This window comes from Arachis ipaensis, chromosome B6, assembly GCF_059453495.1.
Source record: "Arachis ipaensis isolate K30076 ecotype BB chromosome B6, ASM5945349v1, whole genome shotgun sequence".
NCBI lineage: Eukaryota > Viridiplantae > Streptophyta > Magnoliopsida > Fabales > Fabaceae > Arachis > Arachis ipaensis.
In genome coordinates this window covers 152014532-152040604 of record NC_142441.1, presented here as the reverse complement: position 1 = coordinate 152040604, position 26073 = coordinate 152014532, and the positions used below count along the sequence as shown (strand labels likewise).

The 26073-nt window shown below is 27.6% G+C and overlaps 2 protein-coding genes across 4 annotated transcripts; one reads left to right on the top strand and one right to left on the bottom strand.

The window, feature by feature from the left end:
• Positions 1-213: 213 nt before the first annotated feature.
• LOC107605694 (uncharacterized) lies at positions 214-5657 on the bottom strand. Of its 3 annotated transcripts, none has more exons than XM_021105359.2 (4): positions 5299-5657; positions 3789-4160; positions 3375-3576; positions 214-1491 (listed from the first exon to the last, which is right to left on the bottom strand). In XM_021105359.2, exon 4 carries the CDS (start codon positions 1423-1425, stop codon positions 421-423), a length of 1005 nt encoding a protein of 334 aa, XP_020961018.1. In that variant the 5' UTR covers positions 1426-1491; positions 3375-3576; positions 3789-4160; positions 5299-5657; the 3' UTR covers positions 214-420. The 3 variants fall into 3 exon arrangements, with proteins under 3 accessions (XP_020961018.1, XP_088348050.1, XP_016163143.1); XM_088491924.1 differs by having other exon boundaries at positions 3789-4124; XM_016307657.3 differs by lacking the exons at positions 3375-3576; positions 3789-4160.
• A 3182-nt stretch (positions 5658-8839) lies between these two features.
• LOC148563159 (uncharacterized) lies at positions 8840-18909 on the top strand. Its single transcript, XM_088491198.1, is given in 9 exon segments — positions 8840-8992; positions 9417-9533; positions 10088-10302; positions 10609-10663; positions 10761-10850; positions 17691-17935; positions 18329-18383; positions 18484-18582; positions 18742-18909. Coding segments are annotated over 9 exon segments (1197 nt in total).
• The last annotated feature ends 7164 nt before the right edge of the window (positions 18910-26073 follow it).

Sequence of the window (26073 nt, the reverse complement as noted above, 5' to 3'; positions counted from 1 at the left end):
ATATGGCAATATAGTAATATCATATTTCTAAATAAACTAATAATATTATATAACTTAAACTTGTAGAGTAAACTAGTTTAACATGATTTTAGGTGAATCTTGAATCATAAAGCTAAACATGTAAACTCGACTCAATTGAGGACCTAAAATACAATACCACGCATTAAGTCAAGCTTTGATAACCTCATAAAATCGCATATGTAAATCTACATGGAAGGGAACATTCAAAACATTAAGCATATGCGTAGCAAAACCAGTTACATATTTGTTAAAAAGGAAAGAAATACCTCTGGAACAGGTAGAAATTTTTAATGTTTTCCGACATCCAGTATGAATGTCAAACAGCTCAGACTAGGGAACAAAATATCTACTTTTCTGTTTTCTACTCAAAGTTGGCAGATGAGAAACAGCATCTAATTGTTATGCACCTGCGTCAGTAGACATGGTTTGTCGATGTAACTCCTCATGTGCATTCCTCAGAAATTGATCCCAACCACTTCCTGGGGCAGTATCCAAGTAATCATATGGAACAGCAGTTTTCAAGCCTGGCCTAACACCACAATGATCTTCAATAATTCTGAACTCCGCATCACCTCCTCCATTGTGGATATGCTCTAATTCATCCCACGTAAACAACAATGGCAATGTAAAGGCACCCCAAGGGTTGAAGTCCATGATCTTAACTCTCTCGTCCCTTGTAATATAAACATCAAATGAGTAGTTTTCGGACTCAAATCTATCTCTAACATAACTGTTGAAAAATCCCTGTATCAGCAATTGGAGGCTGCTCTTCTTTTTAAGCAGAGGAGGATAAAAGGTAGTAACTTCTCGCTGAGAAATTCCAAGTAATTTCTGATCTCGCACAAAGCAACGGAACTCCATGTCAGGTTGAAGGGATGGATACCATTTTCGAAGGGCAAGAAAAAACTCTTGGGGTCTGGACAAAGATTTATCTTGGCAAGAGTCATAAGCGTGGCACAAATCATGCACCAATGAGTCAGATGCGCGGAACAAGAGCGCAATCTCACTGAAAGAGGTGCAACGAAGGCTGCCACAAGTACTTATCCAAGCCGAATCTTTTGGGGCACTCCAATTCAACTTGGGGAAGACTGCACCCCCAAGGGACTCGATGGATTCCTTAATTTTCAACTCAAGTTCTGGAAATGAAGGCGGTGGAGAAGGTTCTTCTGCTTCATCAGCAGTTCCTTCTGACACCTGAAAATCTTCATCATCCGAATTATAAATTCTATTCGGCAAGGCATCCTCATCCAACACAGAAGCAGGCAACAAAAATGTCCCAGAGTCATCAAGAAGGTACTGAATAAAAGATTCAGGGAGTTTATGAATTATGGTCTTGATAGATACAGATTTGAACTTCGGGTACCATTCTTGAATTTGGCATCGATTGACCTCTTCCTCTTTCATATTTGCTGAATGATTCTCTCTCTCTCTTTCTCAAATAAATGTGGCAGAACCTTTAACTATCTGGATCTGACACGCAATTGGCAACAGATATGATTGGTAACAATACATTGAAATCCATCAATTAAGTAACGTAACTTATGCAATGTGTAGAGTCAAAATATCCAAAGGTTGGAAGTTACAATACAGTCCCAAAAGTTTTTATCAGTCTGGGATATTTAATGTGCTACAAAAAGTGAGATGACTCTACCAGGTGATGAGTGATGACTCTACCAGAACAGTTTTTTTATATTTCAAAATAACAAATGAGCTAAATGATAGAGTTGTAAAAGTACTATATATTGTTAACAAGTTAGAAGGGATCGTATAAGACTGATTTATTGTATACCAAAACCATAACAAAAATAAAATATAGCTAGGGATGCAAACAATGCAGCCAGTACAGTCTCATGAGCATGACAGATCAAAATATTAAACCATTCTATCCTTTGGTAATTCCCATAAATAAATTTTATTTTCAAGAAACAAATTTCTTCTCGCAATCACACATAAGATTCCCAGTCCCATCAATCATCCAAAGAGTCAAAACAAACAAAATTTACAGTTCTAAATTGGCATCCACTACCTCATACCATTACTCATACTCACAGTCACTCACTCGGAAGAAAGAACAGAAAATAAAATATAACTTTCTTCCCTCAGCTTTGAAGCAGCCAGATAGATATAGACTACCTTAAGAAGTGACCTAATTATTAAAAACCACTTATAGACTTGTTTGAATACAAAGAAAGAAGTACATTTTCACAATCAGATTACAAGAAAGTATATTTAGTAGCATACAAGCAAGTGTGTATTTCCTCTGACAAATGAAAAACAAACAAGTGACACTTTATAAGCAAAAAATGTAAAAACCCATAACAAAATCAAAGGTAGAATGATATACAGATGAAGCACCACTATATATCTCTAATTGCAAATTCAGCAACGCCACATATCTACCAAGACATTGCAATTCTGAATTTCTTTCCTCGTGTTTTCTAAGACTGCAACACATACTTGATTTCTCTTTTTCTAATAATAATAACTAATTGGACTTAATGCTATAAGGTTTCCATGGGAGAATTACATCTATCACGCGAGACTTTAATGTTTTCATTTAAATTGTGATTTATGGCCTTAAGGAACCTCCACTATCCAATGCAAAATTCAATTGGTCTGTCAATAGGGGTTACACGGTTTCTTCAAGGTTAGATAGATTCCTCTTCACCAAGGTTCTAGAAACAAAACCAGACATTCAACCGTTCAGGCTACTGGATAGGTTTCGGGTTAAGATTTAGAGTTCTAACCATTTGAACTGGAATCCAACTTAACCGAATTTAATAAATATTATATATTATATGATATCTATTGAATTTTTATCATTCACAAAATAAATCCAAAAACAAATCTCAGGTACCAATCACCAAATCCAAAACACAAATGACAAAATGTTGCAACTCTAATTGAGATGAGTTATCAATCTCCAAAGAATTCTAAGAAACTCACCAATTCATTAATTTTTTTCATGCTCAATACAATGACTCAATACTCTTATTTATATTCCTAACAAACTCTAATGTGCAGCCCAATATTAGTTGTGTCATAACACAAAACTAATATTATACTTTAATATCAATCATCATCGATGAGATTGAACATAACAACCTAACATAAAAATTAAAACTCTAACTTAAATTGATCAACAACGGGATCAATTTTATCAACAATTTCATCAGAAATTTGATTAACAATCAGGAAGAACCACAACAAATAGATAGCAGAATTTCAACTATAACAGCACAGGAGCAACATTGGCACTTGATTAACAATAACACATCGATCAACAATAAAATTAAAAAAAAAAAAAGGGTAGCCGAAGAAAAAAAAGGCAATGGCAGGAAAGCGGAGCACACCGGCGGAGAGGAGGCGGTGGCGACGGAGCAGTGGGGCGGAAAGGAGGAGGAAGCGAAGCAGAGAGGCGAAGAGAAGGCGGCAGTGGAGCAGAAAAGAGAGGCGACGCAGCAGAAGAGAAAAGAGGTCGCAGCGGAGAAGAAGCAGAAGCAGAGAGAGGACGCCGCAGCATATCAGAATCGATATTCAAGATCATCCACAATCCTAAATCACAGTAATGACTAATGATAACAACAATTGAAGAAGCAACATGAAAAATCATAAGATTGAATAACCAATTAAAAGTTTAAAACAACAATTACAATTAAAAAATAAAAATAAAAATAAAAACTTCTAAAGTGAGCAGAGGTTGTAGTATCGTTGTGAAAAATCCAACTCGACCGGGCTTAGTCAAGGGAGAAGATGAATGTACTTACCTGCTCAATCAATTAAGGAACGGAATAGATCCTTCGAGACAGAGAACAGAGCGGGACAAGGAGCACGACGGTGGGGCTGATGCGGTGGAACAGAGGCAGCGCGGCGGGACAGTGGCTGCGCGATGGAGGAACGAGGCGAGACCAGTTGCAGCGGCGACGGTGGCTTCGAAGTTCAAACAGCGGCGGAGACGACCGGCTTCAAGCAACGCGGTGGCTACAACGGCGGCGGTGACAGGGCGGTGGCTGGACGGAGCAGGTGTGGGAGTTAGGGAGGAGCTCGAGTTGGAGAGGAAGTATGAGGAGTGTCGCGTGAGTGAGAGAGTGGCAGACAAGGTTCTGAACACCAAACCAGTCATCAAACCATTCTAATTACTGGTTCATTGGTTAATTGGTTCAACCGATTCAACCGATGGTTCAATAGAAATAACCGTTTTATAATAAAATAATAAATAAAAATTATAAATAAACACATTAAAACATAATTATAATCTAATATAAATTTTAAAATATCATTCAAATTAAAAGTATCAGATCAACCACAATGTTATAATATCATTCAAATATAAACTCAAAAGTCAAATAACAAAAAAACAACCAAATATAAAATACCAACGTCAAAATTTGCCATCAATCATCAAAATTTCCAAATACACAATATAAGATCAAACAGCAACCAAATGACAAGAAGTCAAGAACAATGAATTAGTCAAGAATAATGAATTAAATTGATTGATACTATCATCTAGTCAATAACAAAATTTAGTTAACAACCAATGACAAACAACAATAATAAGATCAAGATTAAGAACAACAATCCACAACAAAAACAATTTACCAAATTAACAAATTATCAAAATGTCAAGGACAGCACAACATCCTAACAATCACAATTGATCAAATTAACAAGTTAATAAGATCAACAACATAACAAAACAAGTTAACAAAAACAAGTTAATCCAATCGAAACAAGAACTGAAACTATAACCTACTAATTAAAACAACAACCAGCTAAAATAACAACTGCAACCTCCATCCAATCATCCCTTCAATATATGGTTCTGCACAATTATCCCCAATTTAACCAAATGCCCAACTAAGTGATTCTGCACCCAAACAAAAAAACAAAGCAAGATCTTCAATGAATAAACTAAATCATACTGATCTAACCAAGCAAAGGAGGGAAGGGACGTCTCTGAATCTGAACAATAAATGAACAATAGAAAAAGCAAGGAAACAACCATTACTTTTGGTATGAGACTCTGAGCAGTGAGCAATGAGCAGAGTATGAGGGAGAGGGAGCAAGGTTCACAGATTATTCAACAATTATTCAACCCAGTAACAACAGCAAGGTTCACAGATTAACTAACAACAATTATTCAAAATTATCCACAATCCTAAAAGAAATCACAGTTAACAGATTAATTAACAACAAGAAAAATTAATAGTTCACAGTTCACAAAATTAATGAAAAATTATTGAATTATAGTTACAAAAGAAATTTTTTGAATACCAGGGACTGAGGGAGCGCAGAACAGCGCAGAGCTGGCGCAAGAGGGGGACAGGGAGCAGTGGAGCACGATCGAAGGCTGAAGATGGAACAGAGCTGGCGCCGGCGGGACGACTGCGCGACGGAGGCTTCGTCGTTCCGACGGTGGCTGCGCGATGGAGGGGAAGGAAGTTGCGACGGTTGCTGCGCAACGGAGGGGAAGGAAGATGCGACGCCGCAATGGTGGCTGAACGGAAGTGACGGAGGAGCAGGAGCTCGATGAGAGAACCTCGGACTGGCCGAGTGTGAGAGAGGCAGGAGCGCGTTTTGGTTACGGGGCAGGGGTTTAGGGCTGGGGCTGGTAGGGTTACCTTCCGTGCCCTAATGTGCAAAACGGCGCCGTCTAAGCTTAAATAAAAAATCGGTCGGATTACGGTTCGATTTGACGACCGGTTTTCATCCGATTTGACGGTTTAAGAGTGGTTTTTAAATTTTTAGATTTTGGCATCTGATCGATTTGCTTTTTTTTTTTTTTTGGTTTGTAGTTTAACCAGTTCAAATCGGTTTTTAGAACACGTAGAATGCTTTGTTTGGACTTTGGGGAAGAGGTTCACATTTGCATACTTAGGTTTCTTAAAGGGAATGAAACAACGCCGTTTGGTGAATATTTTTGAAAATCGACTGAATTTTGGTTGGGTTTGACGGTTAATAACGATTTTTGAATTTAGCGGCATGCCTTCTAACCGAACCATCTTACTTTCGGTTCGACCAATCGATACGAACCAGTTTTCATAACCTTGTTATAAGTACATTAAAAATCTATCGTTGGATTAATATATCAGTATAAGGGTTATAATTTACACCGATAGTACCTAATAATTATTGAGTGATAAAATAACATAGATTTAAACTATTGTGCATTTTTTACTTTGTCTTTTTTGTTTATCTCCTTTTTTTTATAGAGATCATGAGTAATTATAATTATATCTTAAAATAGCGAAAAACCTAAATTATTTTGAACTAATATATCTGTCATTGTTTTAAAAAATTATAAAATTAAAAAATATATATAATTATTCGATGGTTATTTTATTTAGTGTAATATATTAATTTTTTTAGTCGAATATTATTTTAGATTTGTGTTGAACTTAAACATTTTAACAAAAGACATTTTAAAACTGTGTTGTCTGTTGTGTCAGCCTCAACTCTCAACTCATCAGACCACCTTGGTTTGATAAAGTTTTTCAAAGAGATGCTTGTACTTTTTAAAAGCTTAAACTTCTCATTTTGTGTTTGATAAATCAAAAAGATTATGTGCTTGTGCTTGCCGTTTTTAAAAAATTAGAGTACTTTTGAGTTTTGAAAGCACCTAAGATAAAGTTTTTTAAAGTTCGTTTGTACTTTTCAAAATTTAAAAATATAATATAACCGCATATGTTAACTAATTTTCAAATTTAATGTTTACACTTATGTCTATTATAATATTTTTAAATTTTAAAAGTTATTTTTTCAAATTCAATTATTGTTGCTTGTGTTTATTAAAAATTATTTTTAATTTAATTTACCAAATATAAATACTTTAAAAGCTTTATCAAATTAAATCTCGCTACATTTCTGACTTCAGACTCTTCACACAAAACCATTTACTCTCGTTTCAATTTTTTTAATCTATTCTAATTTATATTTAAAAAAATTTGTGTCAACCTTTGTCTGCATAATATTAATTAACAAAAATGTTATTTATATATTAAAATTAATCATTAAAATCAGTTACTAATATATTTATATATAAATATATGTGTAATTTAATTTATTTTCAATGTGTATTTATATTTTAATATATATTTCATACTGATAACTGACTTTGATAGTTAATTTTAGTATACACATAACATAATCAATTAATTTACAAAAATTCTATTAGTACACTAAAATCAGTCACTACTGTATACATGTGTGATTTAATTTATTTTCAACGTATATTTATATTTTGACATATATTTTATATTGATGAATAACTTTGGTGGCTAATTTTAGTATACATATAGCATAGTCCATTAATTTATATTTTATCATATATAGTTTGAGAGTGAAAATACACTGAGCTGTTATATGAGATTTGAGGTGTATCTAATTTGTATAAAACTATAAGTATACTAGACTGACCTATTTAACGGATGAATTTGGATCCTCTAAATTTTAAATTTGTACTTTAGAGGGTAAAGTGTGATCTTCTATTCTTGAATGGTTTTTCTCTCATATTTATTCTTGGTCGCACCTATAAAATAAATGGTGAGAGATCACACTTTATTCTCTAAAGTGAAATTCAAACTTTAGATAATCCAAATCCTTAACGGATATATATAAGTTTAGAAAAAATCTCTAATATTCTTAATACTTGTTCCATTTAGTATTGAATGTAAAATTGTAGGTTTCTAAATAAAGTCAAAATATTAAAATAGAAAATAAAATTATAAATATTATCTGCATTAATATTTTGAGCCTTACGATTTTATTTTTGATAGACGGACAAAAACCACTTAATCTATCCAAATATACTTGATTGATGATTGATGATTGATGTTTGCGTTGAATTGAATTAAATTAAATTAACTGCGATGGTAAGTAAATAACTAATTTTTAATATAGTTTTATACTTTTATTAGTGTCTGTAGACTGTGACTAGTTTGATTTTCTACAATTTCTTTCAACTCTGTGAATGATTTTTGTAAATTTATTGCAACTTTATTTATCAACCTAACTGTTATCATCTGTGAACATTTTTAAATTTAAAATATCGTTAAAGGTAGTTGGAGATTTCTTTCAAAATTACAATTAAGTTTTAAATTTGAATAAGTTAGGAATTAGGATAGAATTTTAAATGATTTTATTTAAAATATAATAAGATCAGATTTAAAAATTAAATTGACATAAAGAATAAAGAAAAATAGACTAAAAATTTGTTTCGGTGTCATTAAAATATTAAAAAAATATTTTTTAATAATTTTTTTATTTTTTAATGTATTTAATAAATTTTTAATAGTAAAAATAAAAATACTAAAAAAATAAAAAAAATTTATTAAAAGTTATAATTTATATATTTTTAAATATTTAAAAAAAAAATTGTTATATAATAAATAAATAAAAAATACTTTTATATCCAAATATAAGATAGATAAAAAAAAAATTTATGAGATATTTAAATATAAAATTATTTTTATTTTTTTTAAAAGTCTGTTAAGAAAATCACTCAAAAAAATTTATTTTTTTAAAATTTACCGAAACAAACCCTAGTTCTCTTCCCTATATATAAGTATGTAAATAGACAATGGAAAAAAGCTAAGCCAGAATTTCTACTTAAGTATTAGTTTTTTCTTTCCTTCTTTGTTTCGTATATAGTTTTTATTTTCTTGTACCTTCAATCCCCCTTGTTTCATGCATGTTTTCCGATTCATATAAGAATAGGATATAGTTGCTTTTATTTTGGCTTAGTAAGCTGTTATAGGTTTGTTTCAATTTTCTTTTAATCATGTGGTAATTTTCAACATTTTTCAACAGGTTAATAATGAAGAAGGAACCTGATCAAAAGGAAAAAATAATGAAGAAGGATCATGTTCCTTCCCCGAGTGTAGTACGGCCAAGATTTAAACCCATTACACGTCCAAACAACAAGCTTGATAGGTTGGAACAATGCCGTAAACTTTGGACAAAGATCAAGGTATGTAATTAGGTGGAAACTTAGGTACAGTCGACTTTACCTAAATTTTCACTAACTAGGTGAATATTAAACCCTTGAAAAAGTACTATGCAGTAAATGTTTTATTTGAATTTATTTATTATATGATTTCCATGACATACACATTACTTTATTTTATTTAGAGATTAGATATCTTGATATGTTCCATATATCAAGTTATGATTATTTTATGTATAATATTATTTATAATTATCTTGTTTACACTGTGAATATATAAGATAGGATAATATTTTAAATTTATTTTTTAATCTAAACAGATTTAAACCATTATAATTTTGGTAAAATTGATTTATATTCTATCTAATTTTATAATTTAAAAGTTTTTTATTATTAATTTTTTCAAATATTAAATTATATCCATCTAAATTTTAAATTTTTCATGCAGGCTCGGTTGCCATCCATTTGTGAGAAGGATGATATTTACCTCAAGCTTCAAAATAAAGTAAACAAGTACCAAAAGGGAAAAAAGTCTATCACCCAACTAGGTTTCGATGTTAGTGATGTATCTATTATTTCTATTTTTTTATGTCTTTGTGATGTTTGGTTTCAACGATACATACACACATTATTGCTATGGGAAGGAAAATTTTTCAAATAAATAAGAAAAAAACTATTATTTAAAAAAAAAAATCATATATCTTAGTTCATTTTTCTCGAGTGAAAAAATCAGTTGAATCCACCGCATTTTAGTATAAATTTATTATATTTAAAGTTAATTGAGTTAAACTAAACTGTTTTCATTAAAATATTTTCTACTATTTTTTAAAAAAATTATTACTAACCGGTTCATCTTTTACATAAATAATTGAAATTCAAAGTAGCAAGATATTAATTAAGTTAATTATTTTTTTAAAAAAATTAAGTAAGTTACATATATTCTTTTAAAAGAAAGAAAAAAAAACTCATAATTTATATTCTATTTTTATTGGTGAAAAGTTAGTCAAATTAGTCAAATCATCTAATAACTCTCAGCTATTAACTTTTCGTGAAGTCGACTTTACCTGAGTTTCCACCATTTTTATTAGTTTGAAAAATGTTTCATATTGTTATATGCAGGCTGCTATACTTATGCGGGATCATCCAGATCTTCTCAACGAGTTTGACCAATTGATTCCTGAGACTCTTCAAGATTCGTGCACGTTACTCTCCCAACACTTGGCAGCAGCAACATATTTGGAGAAAGTATCTATCGATTCTTTTTCTAATACTGAATCTTCTGAACCTGAAACTGTTACTCCCCTCCGCAACGCTGGAAACTCGCAATCGACAAGGTTATTATCTATTTATTTTTTTCTTTAAACATCATTCAAGTAGTAAAAAACAAAATTGTGTGGTACATGATATAGTTTTCAAAAAAAATTTAGTATATTAAAATTTTTAAACTTTACAAAATTATGACATATAGATATATTTAATAATAAGTTTTTTTTAACTTTTTCTGGTTTTGTTAAACTATGTTTATTTCATTTATATGTTTATTTGAAACTTGGTTTAATTAATCCGTCATAGTCATAGTCATATATCCAATATATATTGTTCGTAACACTTGATAATTAAATTTTTTGTTATTAATGAAGGTCGACTAAGCCTGGTGGATTTACAGTCCCCGAAAACCTTTGGAGAAAGATCGAGGTAACTCCTAAATCAATTCCTTGTTTAATGTACGCCACACATTTGATTGTAATTAATTGTATAAATAATATTTGTGTGTTGATGATGATGCATATAGGATCGGTTTCTGGTGAATTACGATTCGCTCCAAAATAAAGTGCACGAGTACAAAGATGGAAGAAAATCTATCACCCAACTAAGTTCCGACGTTAGTGACGTGTCCATTATCCCTATTCTATTGTAATCATTTGGTTTTAAATAAAAATTTAGTCCAGTTATTTAAATTTTTAGTTATTAACTTTACGTGAACTTAATTGCATCTAAATTTTTACATCAACATATAGCTACACACATTGTTGTTGTTATGCATGCAGGTTGCTACACTTTTGCGCGGCCATCCCGATCTTATTGATGAATTTCGCAAATGGATTCCTATCACTCGGAAAAAGGGCTCCAATAAAGTATATAGCTATACCAGTAGCGATTTTAGTGATAGTGATAGTGATAGTGATAGTGATAGTGATAGTGATAGTGATTCTGACATGGATTAATCTATTTTATGAGTAATGTTTTTGTTATTTTTATATTTAAGTTGATATCTAGATAAAACGGTGATTAAATATTTGGATTTAACAGTGGATGATGAACATTTTTTTAATATATTTTAAGTGACTTGTTTATCTCAAGAAATAGAATTGTGTTTTATTTTGAGATTGGTTTTTTATTGAATCCATGAACTCAAATAAGCTTGTTCTAATGTTTGTCGTGTTTAAGAATAGTGATTTATGATTGATATTTCCGTTTAATTGAAAATTAAAAAATCTAATATAATCTCGTATGTTAACTAATTTTTAAATTTAATGCTTACATTTATGTTTATTAGAGTATTTTTAAATTTTAAAAGTTATTTTACTAAATGTAATTATTATTACTTGTGTTTATTGAAAACTTTTAATTTAATTTACCAAATATAAATACTACAACTTTTAAAAAGCCATTTTTTAAAATTAACTTTTATAAACTTTTTTTAAAAAATAAAAATTCTACCAAACTAAACCTCAGTCCATTCCTGACTTCTAACTCTTCGCGCAAAACCATTTACTCTCGTTTCAATTTTTTAATCTATTATAAATTTATATTAAAAAAGTTTGTGTCAACCTTCATTGCATAATATTAATTAACAAAAATATTATTTATACATTAAAATTAATCACTAAAATCGATTATTAATATATTTATATATAAATACATATATATTTTAATTTATTTTCAATGTGTATTTATATTTTAACATGTATTTCATACTGATAACTAATTTTGATAGTTGATTTTAATATACACATAACATAATCAATTAATTTATAAAAATACTATTCGTACACTAAAATCAGCTACTAAAATCAGCTACCAATATATTTGTATATAAATATATGTGTGATTTAATTTATTTTCAATGTATATTTGTATTCCGATATGTATTTTATAATGACGACTAACTTTGGTGGCTGATTTTAGTGTACATGTAGTATAGTCTATTAATTTATCATATATAGTTAGAGAGTGAAAAACTGAAAATACACTGAACTGTTATATGAGATCTGAAGTGTATCTAATTCGTATAAGTATAATAGACTGACCTATTTAATGGATATATATAATTTTAGAAAAAAATCTCTAATATTCTTAATACTTTTTCCATTTAGTATTGAGTGTAAAATTGTAGGTTTTTAAATAAAGTCAAAATATTAAAATAAAAAATAAAATTATAAATATTATTTGTATTAATATTTTGAACCTTACGATTTTATTTTTGATAGACGGACAAAAATCATTTAATCTATCAAAATATACTATATATATATACGAAAATGTTTAGTAATCAAATAAAATCAGCCAAAAACAGTCATAGTTTGCCTTATTTAGTATTTATATAATGTTGCATTAACTCCAAGTAGCATATATATAAACACTATCATAAATAAAACATATAACTTAAGGGCATAACTTAATATATATAACAAATAAATAGCTATAATTTAATATTTTGAAAAGTTTAATAAACCCCATAGATCATAATATTGCTATGCATAAAGAGACTAAGCTAATTATATGTTATTATAAATATTAAAATTAAAATGCATATGACTTTATATAGCTGTTGTGAGTTTTAATTGTTGAAGTGTATTTAGATGAGATTATAATATTATAATTGATATAGTATTTTTAATTTAAATAATATTTTAAAATTTATATTATATTATAATTATATTTGAGTATATTTTATTTATTATTTTATTATAAAATAATTATTCTAATTGAATTACGGTTGAATCGGTTAAACTAGTAAATTAATAAATATAAATCAGTAACTAGAGAAGTTCGAGTTAAAATTTTAGAATCTTGGTGCAAAGAGAAAAAGGAGAATATGTTCAAGTACTACAAGAGAAGCAAAGATGGTAGGAGCGGAAAATCTGAATATAGTTTGCGTTGGCTCATCCTTAAACGCTCCTTGCTAAGTATGGAGTGCTGCACACCTTGTAAATTCATAAATCTGAACTCTTCATTTATTATATTTTATTTGAATGGTCTGGATTTAAAAATGTAACCTGTTAATCAGGTTAATCATTTTTTGATAAGTTTTAAATTTTTTTTGTAAGTCTCAAGTATTGGGCTGAAGTTCAAAATAAAAAAATAGTATATAAATATTAAAAACAACATGTCTGTAAAAAAAATTATTGGACTTTAGAATTAAAATAAATAATACATAAAAAATAAGTTAAAAATTCATGTACTAAATCTAGAAAAAAAGATATATTAAAATCTTAAAAAAAATAATATTAAATATATATTATGTATATAATATTAAAATTTAAATAAATTTTGTTTTGTGTGAAATAAAATTATAATATTAAATATAAACACAATACTAAAAAATTTTGTGTTATATATATATATATATATATTATGTATATAATATTAAAATTTAAATAAATTTTGTTTTATGTGAAATAAAATTATAATATTAAATATAAACACAATAATAAAAAATTTTGTGTTATATATATATATATATATATAATTTTATTTTGTGAGAAACAAAATTAAAACATTAAATATGAACAGAATGATAAAAGATTTTGTATTATACTAATTTAATTAAAAAAACATATATACAACGTAAAAAGCAAACAAACATATAATAATTTTATTTTGTGCGAAACAAAAATTTATATAAGTTTTTATTAACAATTTTTTTATTGAAATATGTCAGTTTACTATATTTATAATATATTATTTGGGATAATTATATTATTTTAGTTAATATATATTATTTATAAAAATATTTAAAATTTATTATTTTGTATTAAGAATATTATTAAAAATATATTATTAGTTTTTCTTAAAATAATACTTTTTTTTCTTTGGTTCAAATACTATGACAATAAATTTTTTTTACGTAAGTACGTCTACTCAATAAATATTATATTCATTTATTTCTATATTGTATGTAAAATAAATAATTAATGTTTAAAAAAGTTAATAAAAAAAATATTCTTTTTTTTTACCAACTCTTAGGTGAATATAGAGACTATGTCATTTGAACTATAATTCGTTGGCAAAAAAAGAAATACTCTTAATTATATATTAAATAAAATAATTATTTATTAGGCTCATTCTTATACAAATAAAAATTTTTCTTAGTTTTATATATGTAATATTTTATACCAATTAGCTTCAAAATTTAATTATTTTTTGAATAAATTAATAAAAATAATACAAATAATTGTTTAAATATAATTGTATTTTAATTTTTCATTGTATTACGTACACGTTGAGGATAATTTGAAATAAAAGATAATGGACTTGTTGTAACTGTCATGTATTTTGTGCTTTGATTGCGTTGTCATCTGAGAATCCTGGCGCCTTCATGGAGACCGGATTCTTCTACAGAATCAGTTTTACATTTGGAGTTAGCCAAACAGCAGCGACGACAGACAGCGTCTTCCTTTTCTATGGCAGCAATTTTTCGGGTTTTGAAGGTCCATTTATGGTAAATGTGGAATAGGGTGGATTCAAGAGCGTCAAAATTTGTGGCTAGACAGAACAATAGTGGAAGCACCTGCTAGCAAACAAAATAGTGAAAATGCTTGGAAGACATCACATCAACAATAACAGAATAACGGAGGAAGTCCATCAAATTTTTCTGAGTATTTTTCTGGTGTAAAGATAGTCCTGTGTTAAACGAGCGAATTAGTTTTTTTTGTTAGTGCCGGTTTGTTTGTTCAGCCCATGACAAAAAAAAATAACAATAATAAATAAATTTAATTTACCTAATTACTTTTGATAGCAGGTTAACTTTTAAAGAGTGCTGCACTCCCTACTTTACCTAGAGTGCACTAGCTTTCGCCGTTTGCGTTGAATTGAATTAAATTAAATTAACTGCGATGGTAGATAAATAACTCATTTTTAATATAGTTTTATTAGTGTCTGTAGACTAGGGGTGTTTAAATTTAAATCGATTCAAATTAAATTGCTTATCCAATCCGATCCAAATCGAAAATCGATTAAAATCGCACTAATTCGGATTTGATTGGATTCTATTTTTTGCAAATCGCTGGATTGGATCGGAATTCGGATCTACTTTTCATAACCGATCCAATCCAATCCAAACCGCACAATGTGCTATAATATTATTATTTTATTATTATATTTACAATTATACTTATAACATGTTCAATTTGTTATACATTTTTCTATTATTCATGTATTATTATTATTTAATAAATATTTTATGTTTAAAATGTTATTTATTTATTTATTTTAACTAACCTATAATTTTATTTCTATTGTTATGTTATCGTTAGTTTTTTAAGATATTGTTAAAACTTGTTATGTCATTGTTGATTATTTAAAATTTGATGTTGAGACTTGTTATATGTATTTAATTTTTTTATTTAAAAAACCGCAAATTCAAACCGATCCAAACTGCTTGTAATTGGATCGGATTTCCAAAAAAAATTCATCCAATCCAAACTGTATTACACATAAATTAAGCGTTCGGATTGGATGACTTTTTCTTTTAAAACCGAACTAAACCACACCGCGAACACCCCTAGTGTAGACTGTGGCTAGTTTGATTCTTCACAATTTCTTCCAACTCTCTGAATGATTTTTTGTAAATTTGTTGCAACCTTATTTATCAACCTAACTATTATCATCTGTGAACATTTTTAAATTTAAAATAGCGTTATAGCTAGTTGGAGATTATTTCTTTTAAAATTACAATTGAGTTTTAAATTTAAATAAGTTAAGATAGAATTTTAAATTATTTTATTTAAAATAAAATAAAATAAGATTTAAAAATTAAATTGACATAAAAAAATTAGACTAAAAATTTGTTTCAGTGTCATTAAATTATTAAAAAACATATTTTTTAATGATTTTTTTTATTTTTTAACGTGTTTAAAAAATTTTTAATAATAAAAATAAAAATATTAAAAAAATAAAAAATCTTTTATTAAAAGTTATAATATATATATTTTTTAAATATTTAAAAAAATATTTGTTATATTATAAATAAATAAAAAGTACTTTTATACTTTTATATCCAAATATAAGATAAATAAAAAATTTTTTATGAGATATTTAAATATAAAATTATTTTTATTTTTTTAAAAGTCTGTTAAAAAAATCACTCAAAAAATTTTATTTTTTTAAAATTTACTGAAACAAACCCTAGTTCTCTTCCCTATATATAAGTATGTAAATAGCATCTTTGTACAACAGGGTTAATAATAAAGAAGGAACCTTATCAAAAAAAAAAAATAATGGAGAAGGATCATGTTCCAAACAACAACATGCTTGATAGGTTTGAACAACGCAGTAAACTTTGGAGAAAGATCAAGGTATGTAATTAAATATCAAACCCTTGGAGAAGTACTATATAGTAAATGTTTTATTTGAATTCATTTAATTTATTATATGATTTCTAACATACACATTACTTTATTTTATTTAGAAATTAGATATTTGGATATGTGCCATATATAAAGTTATGATTGTTTTATGTATAATATTATTCATAACTATCTTGTTTACATTAGGAATATATAAAATAGGATAATATTTTAAATTTATTTTTTAATTCAATCAGATTCAAACCATTGTAATTTTGGTAGAATTAATTTATATTCTATCTAAATTTATAATTTAAAAGTTTTTTATTATTAATTTTTTGAAATATTAAATTATATCCATCTAAATTTTAAAATTTTATCAATGTAAAGTCGATGGATTATAGATTTTTTTTCTAATTAATTTCGATTGGGATCTATTGATCATTCATGCAGGCCCGATTGCCATCCATTTGTGAGAAAGATGATATTTATCACAAGCTTCAAAATAAAGTAAACAAGTACGAAAAGGGAAAAAAATCTATCACCCAACTAGGTTTCGATGTTAGTGATGTATCTATTATTTTTATTATTTTTTTTATGTCTTGTTCTCGTTCGACTAAAAAATTTAGATATGAAAATGAGATGTGTGATATATTTAGTATTGTAATTTTGGATATTTTTTAAAATTGTGAAAGGTATATAAATTAGACCCTCCGATTTATGTTTAAAGAATTTTAAAATTTTGGAGCACTCTGATTTGTGTGTTCCAATTTTTTTTTAATTTTTTTAAAATGGTGTACTTTTTGTTAATTATATAAATAATAATTCTTCTATTTTATTGTGTTTTACATAAATAATTGAAATTTAAAGTAGTAAGATATTAATTAAGTTAATTATTTATTTTTTTTAAATTAAGTAAGTTACATATATTCTTTTAAAAGAAAGAAAAAAAATGGTGGAAACTCAGACGCAGTCGACTTCACGTAAAGTTGATATTTTAGAGCCGTTAGATGATTTGATTGATTTGACTAAATTTTCATCTAACGCTCTCAGATATCAACTTCACGTGAAGTCGACTTCACCTGAGTTTTCACCAATTTTTATATTCTATTTTTATTCGTTTGGAAAATGTTTCATATTGTTGTATGCAGGTTGCTGTACTTATGCGGGGTCATCCCGATCTTATTAACGAATTTGACCAATTGATTCCTGAGACTCTTCAAGATTCATGCACGTTACTCTCCCAACACTTGGCAGCAACATATTTGGAGAAACCAGATTTGCATGATGAGGGCTATGTTAAAGTATTTATTGATTCTTTTTCTGATACGGATACTGAATTTGAATCTGAATCTGATGAATCTGAATATGATAGTGAAACTGATGAATCGACAAGGTTATTCTCTATTTATTTTTTTAAGTAACAGGATTACTCTAGATAATAAAAACAAAATTGTGTGATGCATGATATAGTTTTTGGAATTGGAGTATATACAAATGTCTCTTAAATTTCAAAACACATAAAAAAATATATAATTAAATAGGTTTTTAAAAAATTTTATATTATGTATTTTTGTCTTCAAAAAAAAAATACTTTAGTACAGTAAGATTTTTAAACTTTACAAAATTATGACATATAGATATATTTAATAATAAGTTTATTTAACTTTTCTGATTTTATTAAACTATGTTTATTTGAAACTTGGTTTAATTAATCCGTCATAGTCATATATATCCAATATATATTGTTCGTAACACTTGATAATTAAATTTTTTGTTATTAATGAAGGTCGACTAAGCTTGGTGGATGTACAATCCCTGATAACCTTTGGGAAAAGATTGAGGTAACTCCTAAATAAAATCCTTGTTTAATGTGTGCCACACATTTGATTGTAATTAATTGTATAAATAACATTTGTGTATTGACGATGATGATGCATATAGGATCGGTTTTTGAAGAATTACGATTTGCTCCAAGATAAAGTGGACGAGTACGAAGATGGAAGAAAATCTATCACCGAATTAAGTTCCGACTAGTGACGTGTCCATTATTCCTATTGTATTGTTGTGATCATTTGGTTTTAATATAAAGTAAAAACTCAGGTCCAATCAACTTTTTTGAAAATTGTTTAAATTATTTAATGGTTCTTAACTATTAACTTTACGTAAAGTTAACTGCACCTGTTGTTGTTATGCATGCAGGTTAATACACTTTTGCGGGGCTATCCCGATCTTATTGATGAATTTCGCAAATGGATTCCCATCACTCCGAATAAGGGTTCCGATGAAATGATAGAAGGATTGGTTCTACTAATAGTAATAGTGCCAGTGATTCTGATCTCGAAACTATATAATGTATTTTATGGGTAATGTTCTTGTTATTTTTATATTTAAATTGATATCTAGATAAAACGGTGATTAAATATTATGGATTTAACGGCCGATGGTGAACATTTTTTTTTTTTATATATTTTAAGTGACTTGTTTATCTCAAGAAACAGAACTGTGTTTTATTTTGAGATTGGTTTTTCATTGAATTTATGAACTCAAATAAGCTTGTTCTAATGTTGGTCGTGTTTAAGAATAGTGATTCATGATTTTTTTGGTGACTTATAGTGATTCATGATTGATATCCTCTTTCAACCACTTTAATCAGTTTAGTTTGATATTTAGAGAATAGATCACCAAATCACTAGTTTAACTGTTAGTAGATCACTGATCGAATTGTTTAGATTAAAATTAAATATATAAAATGAACTCTGATACAATTGTGAAAGAATAGGAAAAATAAAGAAAATAATTTTTATTGATTGTTGATTGATTGAATTGTATTGAAGTGTGTTGTAAACTATGAAAGTAAAACTAAATATATATAGAGTATTGTCTTATAAAAGATAAAAACAAATAAAAATAAGATAAGAACAATTAAAGATAAGATAAAAAAAAGATAAAATAAGATAATAAAGATTAAAATTGTAATTGAATTTGAGTCACGAGACTTCTTTATTTTTGTCATGGACTAAGATGGCAGAGTAGTTTAATAAACTCCTTTTGATATAGTGGCTAGACGTCCGGTAGACCAAACTATTTTTTATTATACATTATAGTTTTTTTTTTAATATATTAGATATTTTTTGATTATGTATGTTTGTTTACTTGACTATTAGTTTATGTTTATTGGCTGATCTGTTTCTTGTGGTTGATTTGATCCTTGATGGCAATGCCGAAGGGGATTAAATTTAATCACTTGACATTAGTACTCTGTACTCCCTAAAAAGGTCGAGTTATTTATTACTGATCTAAAAAAAAATATTAAAGGTTGGAAGATGCATCTACCATATATGGATATTGACATATCAAATAGTAACAAAATAATAACAATCCAAAATTGTCACGAGTTACAGCCTGTTATATGAGAGACAAGGCCAGAGATAAAAACAGCAACAAAACTTGATAATTTTGTGCTGTGAACCATGCTTGTCAGCACTTGTATGGCTTCATCCTCAGGAAAAGGAAAAATAAAATAAAATAAATTAAAGAGGGCCCCCATTATTTTCCAGAAACATACACTGCTCTCTGGAGACATAAAAGTATTGTTTAGCAATAAGTACTAAAGTATTGGTCAAACAATTCGAGGCAATTTTAATTTATAATAATTGGTAGGGCATGCATGCAATTTTATTCTTATTGGTGCAACTACCAAATGTTTCATGCATCCAAGCTTTCCGGAATGTAATTGCCCTTAATAAGAGATTATATGTGGCTTTTATTTATTGTTTCTTTTTTTAAAAAAAAAAGATAAATTTTGATCTCTCCAAAATTTTTATTTTAACTATAATCCTTTTGTTTTTAGTTCATTTTATTCTAAATTCTGGTCATTGAAAGTTCTTTGGTAGCGTTTGTTTTAAGGTACTGAGACAGAGATTGAGAGATTGAGACTCAGTATTATGTTTGTTGGTTTAGAAACTGGTACTAAAATTTCTGTCTCTGTCTTCAAAATTTCAGTATTTCAGTACCTCCAAAAAGTAGGGATACAGGGACTAAAATTTTTTAAAGATAGAGATTGAAACTTTAATGACATTTTATAGCTAAATTATCCTCATTTTAATTAATTAATTCCAATTTTACCTTTTGTGCAAATTAAATTAGAGTTTTATTCTTATTTCAATTTTTGTCTCCCATTTTACACCAAACAAAATACTAAGTCTCTCAATCTCAGTCTTTCCGTCTCTATCTCTCTACCAAACGCTACCTTTAGGATGTGCAATTAATATTAATAATAGAAATTTTACATTTTTCCCCTTAAAAGTATTTTAATGTCTCCTTTTAATACTTATAAATATTGTTGATCAACACTAAATCTAAATGGGAGAGACACAATAAAATCTAATAATACTTAATATAGAAAAAAGAAAAACCAAAAGCAAACTGAAAATTTTACATGGAATAAAACGAAACCATCTTATACCTGAGCCATCAATTTTTTTTTTTTGTGGTGCAATTGAATTTTTTTTGTTGCACACGATATTTTTCAACCCAACAAGTTAATGATTAATCTATCGTAAATCTAAACTTCATTTAAGGGTATATGGCTGACTAATAATAAATTGCTACATGCACAGAATGACCAATGGGTGCAATTGAATTTATTAGCAAAATATGGCAATATAGTAATATCAAATACCAAAAACCAACCACCTTAGTAACATGTTTAAGGAGATGTAACAAAATTTCCTTATTTTCTTTCTTTGGGTTGATAACATTTCCGTTTACTTTAAAATGGCGTGAGCCCATCATGGATTTATCAATTTTTATGAATTTGGTGAGGAACATATATACATCTAATAGTTTATAGGAAATATTAGGATATTTTGTTTTTGGTGATGGAAATATTGGGTTCACATCTCTTATAGCTAACACTAGGCCCAACATGTATAAGTGCTAAAACGCCTCACCGGCCCACTCTAAAGTGAGAAGTGATGTTTCGATCTTAAACAATTAAAAAGAGTAAATTAAGCCAAGACCACGGGACAAAAAAAAAAAGATAAAGAGAGCCAAGACCTAAAAAAACAGGGTAAAATAAGAAAATATTCTCTAGTAATTAGCGCAATAATCCATTTAAACAAGTATCGAAAGCTCGAATCTCACCTTATATATTCAGTAACTCATTGGCCTGTGATTAGGGGTGGAAAAAGGTCAGGCGGCCTGCTAGGGGCCTGCAGCCTGGCTTGTATTTGGCCTGACTTGGCCTCACCTGTTATAAAATAGGCACAGACTCAGGCTCTTATAAAAGCCTTATTACGTTAATAGGCCAGTCCAGGCTCACTAATTAGCTTTATTGGCCTGTCAGGTCTGCTTAGACCTGTTAATACATAATTACATATATAAATAATTTTTTATTATTAAAAAAATTATCAGATATTTTATATTTATTATATTTAATTATAAATAGTTTTGTATATTTTAAATACTTTAAAGTTTAAAAATTCTTATAAATATTAAATATGACATATTATATATAAATATATTTTTTAAAAAATAATTTTTTTATTAAATAATATTTTTATTTTTGTAAAAAAAAAATTATTAGGCCTTTTAATAGGCTTCAGGCCAGACTTAGTATTTTAAAAAAACCTATAACAGGCTGCAGACTCAGGCCAATTAACTATGTGACAGACCAGGCTTGTTAAGAATAAAATCTGGTCTGATTTAGCCTATTTCCACCCCTACCTGTGATAAATCCTTAAACAAAATTTTGATTCGCAACAAATTAATTCTTAATTTGTTAGGTTAAGAGATACCATAGAAAACAAAATAAAAAACTCTTTCTGAAAAAAAAAAAAAGCCCATCTCTACTTAGCTTTGGTAAAACTCAATGTGACTAAGTGAGTTTTATGGTGTCTGAGTTGGAAAAAAAAACCCTTCCCCACTGGTTAGCTTTCTTAACTTACATCTGATCTTCCGATTTCTATCCTTTTCAAAAGTGAAAGCTAGAAAATTAATTTATCTCTTAGGACAGAAACTCAAAAATACATCAAGTCTTAATGCAGTTCGGACATAAGCTATGAAGTACGATATTTTTATGAGTTGTTATATTTACGTGTCGGATACATTTTAGACATGATATTCATTGATATTCGTATTTTTTGTGTCTAATTGTATTTTAATAAAAAATAACAAATTTTTTGTTAGACATATTTAGATACATATAAATATCATTATGTGTCAGCGTATCCAACTTTATTCTTAACATATATTATTGAAATGAGTTTAGATATAATATATTTTATTAATTATTAAAATAAAAATTATTTTAAATAATTTATATAATTAAAAAAATTAAAAATTTAATTTATATGTTAATATCAATACAATACCAAAATATTATTATAATTTATCTAAAAATTACTTTATATTATATATATATATGTCGTGTTCCCATATCTTATAATAATTTTAAATTTGTGTATCTGCATATTTCATACGTAGAACATAAGAAAATATTTAAAAAAAAGAGAGGGATAAAAATAGTTTAAGAAAAAATGGAAATGTATTTGAATTTTATTTTATGATTGATATTTTTTTTTTTAGATAAAATGGTAAAAGAAAAAGACAACACTTTGAAAAAAAAAAAAAAAAAACCTAATTGGCCAAACAGAATTGCTTTTAGAAGATCATCTCCTAATATAATGAGGTCCACAATTCCATTAGCCTTGATTGCTCATTTCTTAGCAGGTAAATCTTATGATTGATATTCATTATAAAGACATGTATTAGTTTTTTTTTTTTTTTTTATGGAAACAAATATATTCATAATTTGCATTTCAAGATATATTAGATTTTTAAAGTTGCATAATTATATTTTGTTTAAAATAGCTTTTTTTTTTTGGCAAATTTAATTTTGATTATATTTTATAATTAGTTATTATGATCAAGCTAATTAACCTGACTGAGCTATATATGTTGTAAATCTCCTCAGCAATTGAATCAAATTATATATTAAATTTTAAATTTAATTTTTGAACATTTTAATGCAATCATGATTTTTTTTTTTCTAAGAATTCCAAAACATGTGGACATGTATGTGCAGCTAATAAAAATTGATTAATGTACACACAAAAAAATAAATAAATAAATAAAAAATCTAACAATGCAATGCAAATAGGTGCCTACATCATCGAAACATAAGCATCAAATGCCATTTTATTAAGAAATCATTACAATCTTTCACTATCATTATTGGGTACCAAATAATTGCCAAGAAAAAACAACTCATCATCATAATGCTATTTTGCTTTTATAATTGACACAGTGCTCCCTCTTTAATTTGATAGGACTTGTTTTGTCCATGTTCATAGAATTAACATAAGATGAAAAGACACCATATCTAACTCAAAACCTTAAGGTGTCAAGTTAATGGGTCTCTCATCTTATAAACTCCTCACTCTTCTTTGCTTTCTTTGATGTGGGACTAACTTTAACACTCCTCACACTTACAACACTAACATTCATAACATTGGTTAATCACCGACCCTTAAAGCATTTTTTTCTCTCTTTTATATATATATATATATACACACACAGATAGCATGAAGTTAATTAAGAACACACAAAATGAAGAAGAAAATTTCAAAATGACAAATGGTTTCTAACTTTCTATATGACAACTCGTCATTACGAGCCACAATTTATTTATTTCGTATTAATGACGCAAGTTTCATTTTCTTGGTTTTATTTTGTCCAAATTAATTAGTGTTCACGCAACAATAATGCATCGTTAATTGAAATCTAAAGTAATAATCAAAATTTATAAGACAGGTTTCATGTCAGTGTTTAATTAAGTTCCTATAAAAACCAATTTGAGTTAATTTAATGATTAACTGGTTTGTGAAAAGTTCAAATTTTACTTTATATATACAATAATTTATTAATTAATAAAAAAATTTTTAAATGTTACTCAAATTTATAGAAAATTAGTCATTGAATTCCTGAATGAAAAAATGTCGTAAAAAAAATTAAGTTGCTATAAAATAAAAAGCCTTCTTCGTGTGAAAGAACTCAAGACTGAAATTAATTATTTAATTTGAATTTGATATGATTTTAAATCAATTTAGTTTTGTAAATTTAGTGCGCAACTGGGCCATTATGGACTTGAACTAGAGACCTTGTCCGTGAAGTCTAATTAATTGGGAGAGAATCAATAGATATTTTTTTGGGAGCGATTCATCCTTCCCGAGCAGCATACAACTATTTGCTGTACTGCACTCTTCAAATGTGCTTATTTCTCCTTCTTCTTTATCATGGCAAATTTTTGTAGAAAAATTCCGATGAGAAGAAAAAAAAAAGGCGTTAAGAGACCCTTCTGACCTAGACACTCTAAAATCTCTTTTCAAACTTGCTTCTATTTTGAATTAAGAGATAGATAAATAGACACATTTCAGCCATTGCACTGATCATGGGCGTTTGTAGTGACTGAGGAGGTCGAAGACCAAAAAATAAGTTATTTATTAGTTAAACATTCTATTTTTCTTACTGCTAGATCCAATCTCCTCATTCTGTCAAAAGTAAAAAAAAAAATTAAAATTCTTTCAATCCAATATAATATACAAAAATAGCATTGATAATTTAATATACTTTATCATATTTTCATATTCAGAATTTAAATTTCTATGTGGTCACATCGAAGAAATTTAATTGATCAAAGGTCATATAAAACAAATCATAGTATGGAATGGAGAAAAAATGGAAAACCTAGCACTTAATTAAAAAGAAAAATTATTAAATATGATAATACATTTTTATGTTTTTATACGTACATACATCTATATATCACACTGACACTAATAAAGTATTTTAAGAGAATATATTCTTTTGCAAACCGAATTAGTAGTTCTCTAGTTAAATATAAGAAAATTTCCATTTTTTCTTGGTGAAAAAAATAATAAGGAAGACTAAATTTTAATAAACTATAAATGAATTATGGTACGGTGTTATTATATGTGCATGTGTAACATCATCAATAGTTATTAATTGAGTACCACAAACCACATCACGCGAGAATATGTCTTTTTCATATATAATCACTTTTAATTTATTATTTAGCGGCACATGCAAAAGGTAATTGGCAATTTCTCCTTGTTAGGTATATTTTTTGGTACTTTAATTTAAGAGAAATGCTATTTGTACACTAAAATTAACAACTAAAATCAGCCACTAATATATTTGTATATAAATATATGTGTGATTTAATTTATTTTCATAGTGTATTTATATTTTAGTATGTATTTTATATTGATGGTTAATTTTGGTAGCTAATTTTAGTGACACATGTCACGTAGTATAACCCTTAATTATTTAATAATAACAAATTACACATATTTAATCAATATCAGAAAAAAAGTTAGTCAATGTAGACTTATATAAGCTCGTCTTTTTAGCTGTCGTTAGATTACATGCAATATGCTTAATATTGACTAAGTGTTTAATTATAACATATAGCTAGTCATTACTTTTTTATTTATTGAAAAATTAATA

Excerpts from the sequence above, each read along its gene's own strand:
- LOC107605694 (XM_021105359.2), bottom strand. The coding sequence starts at position 1,425 with ATGAAAGAGGAAGAGGTCAATCGATGCCAAATTCAAGAATGGTACCCG.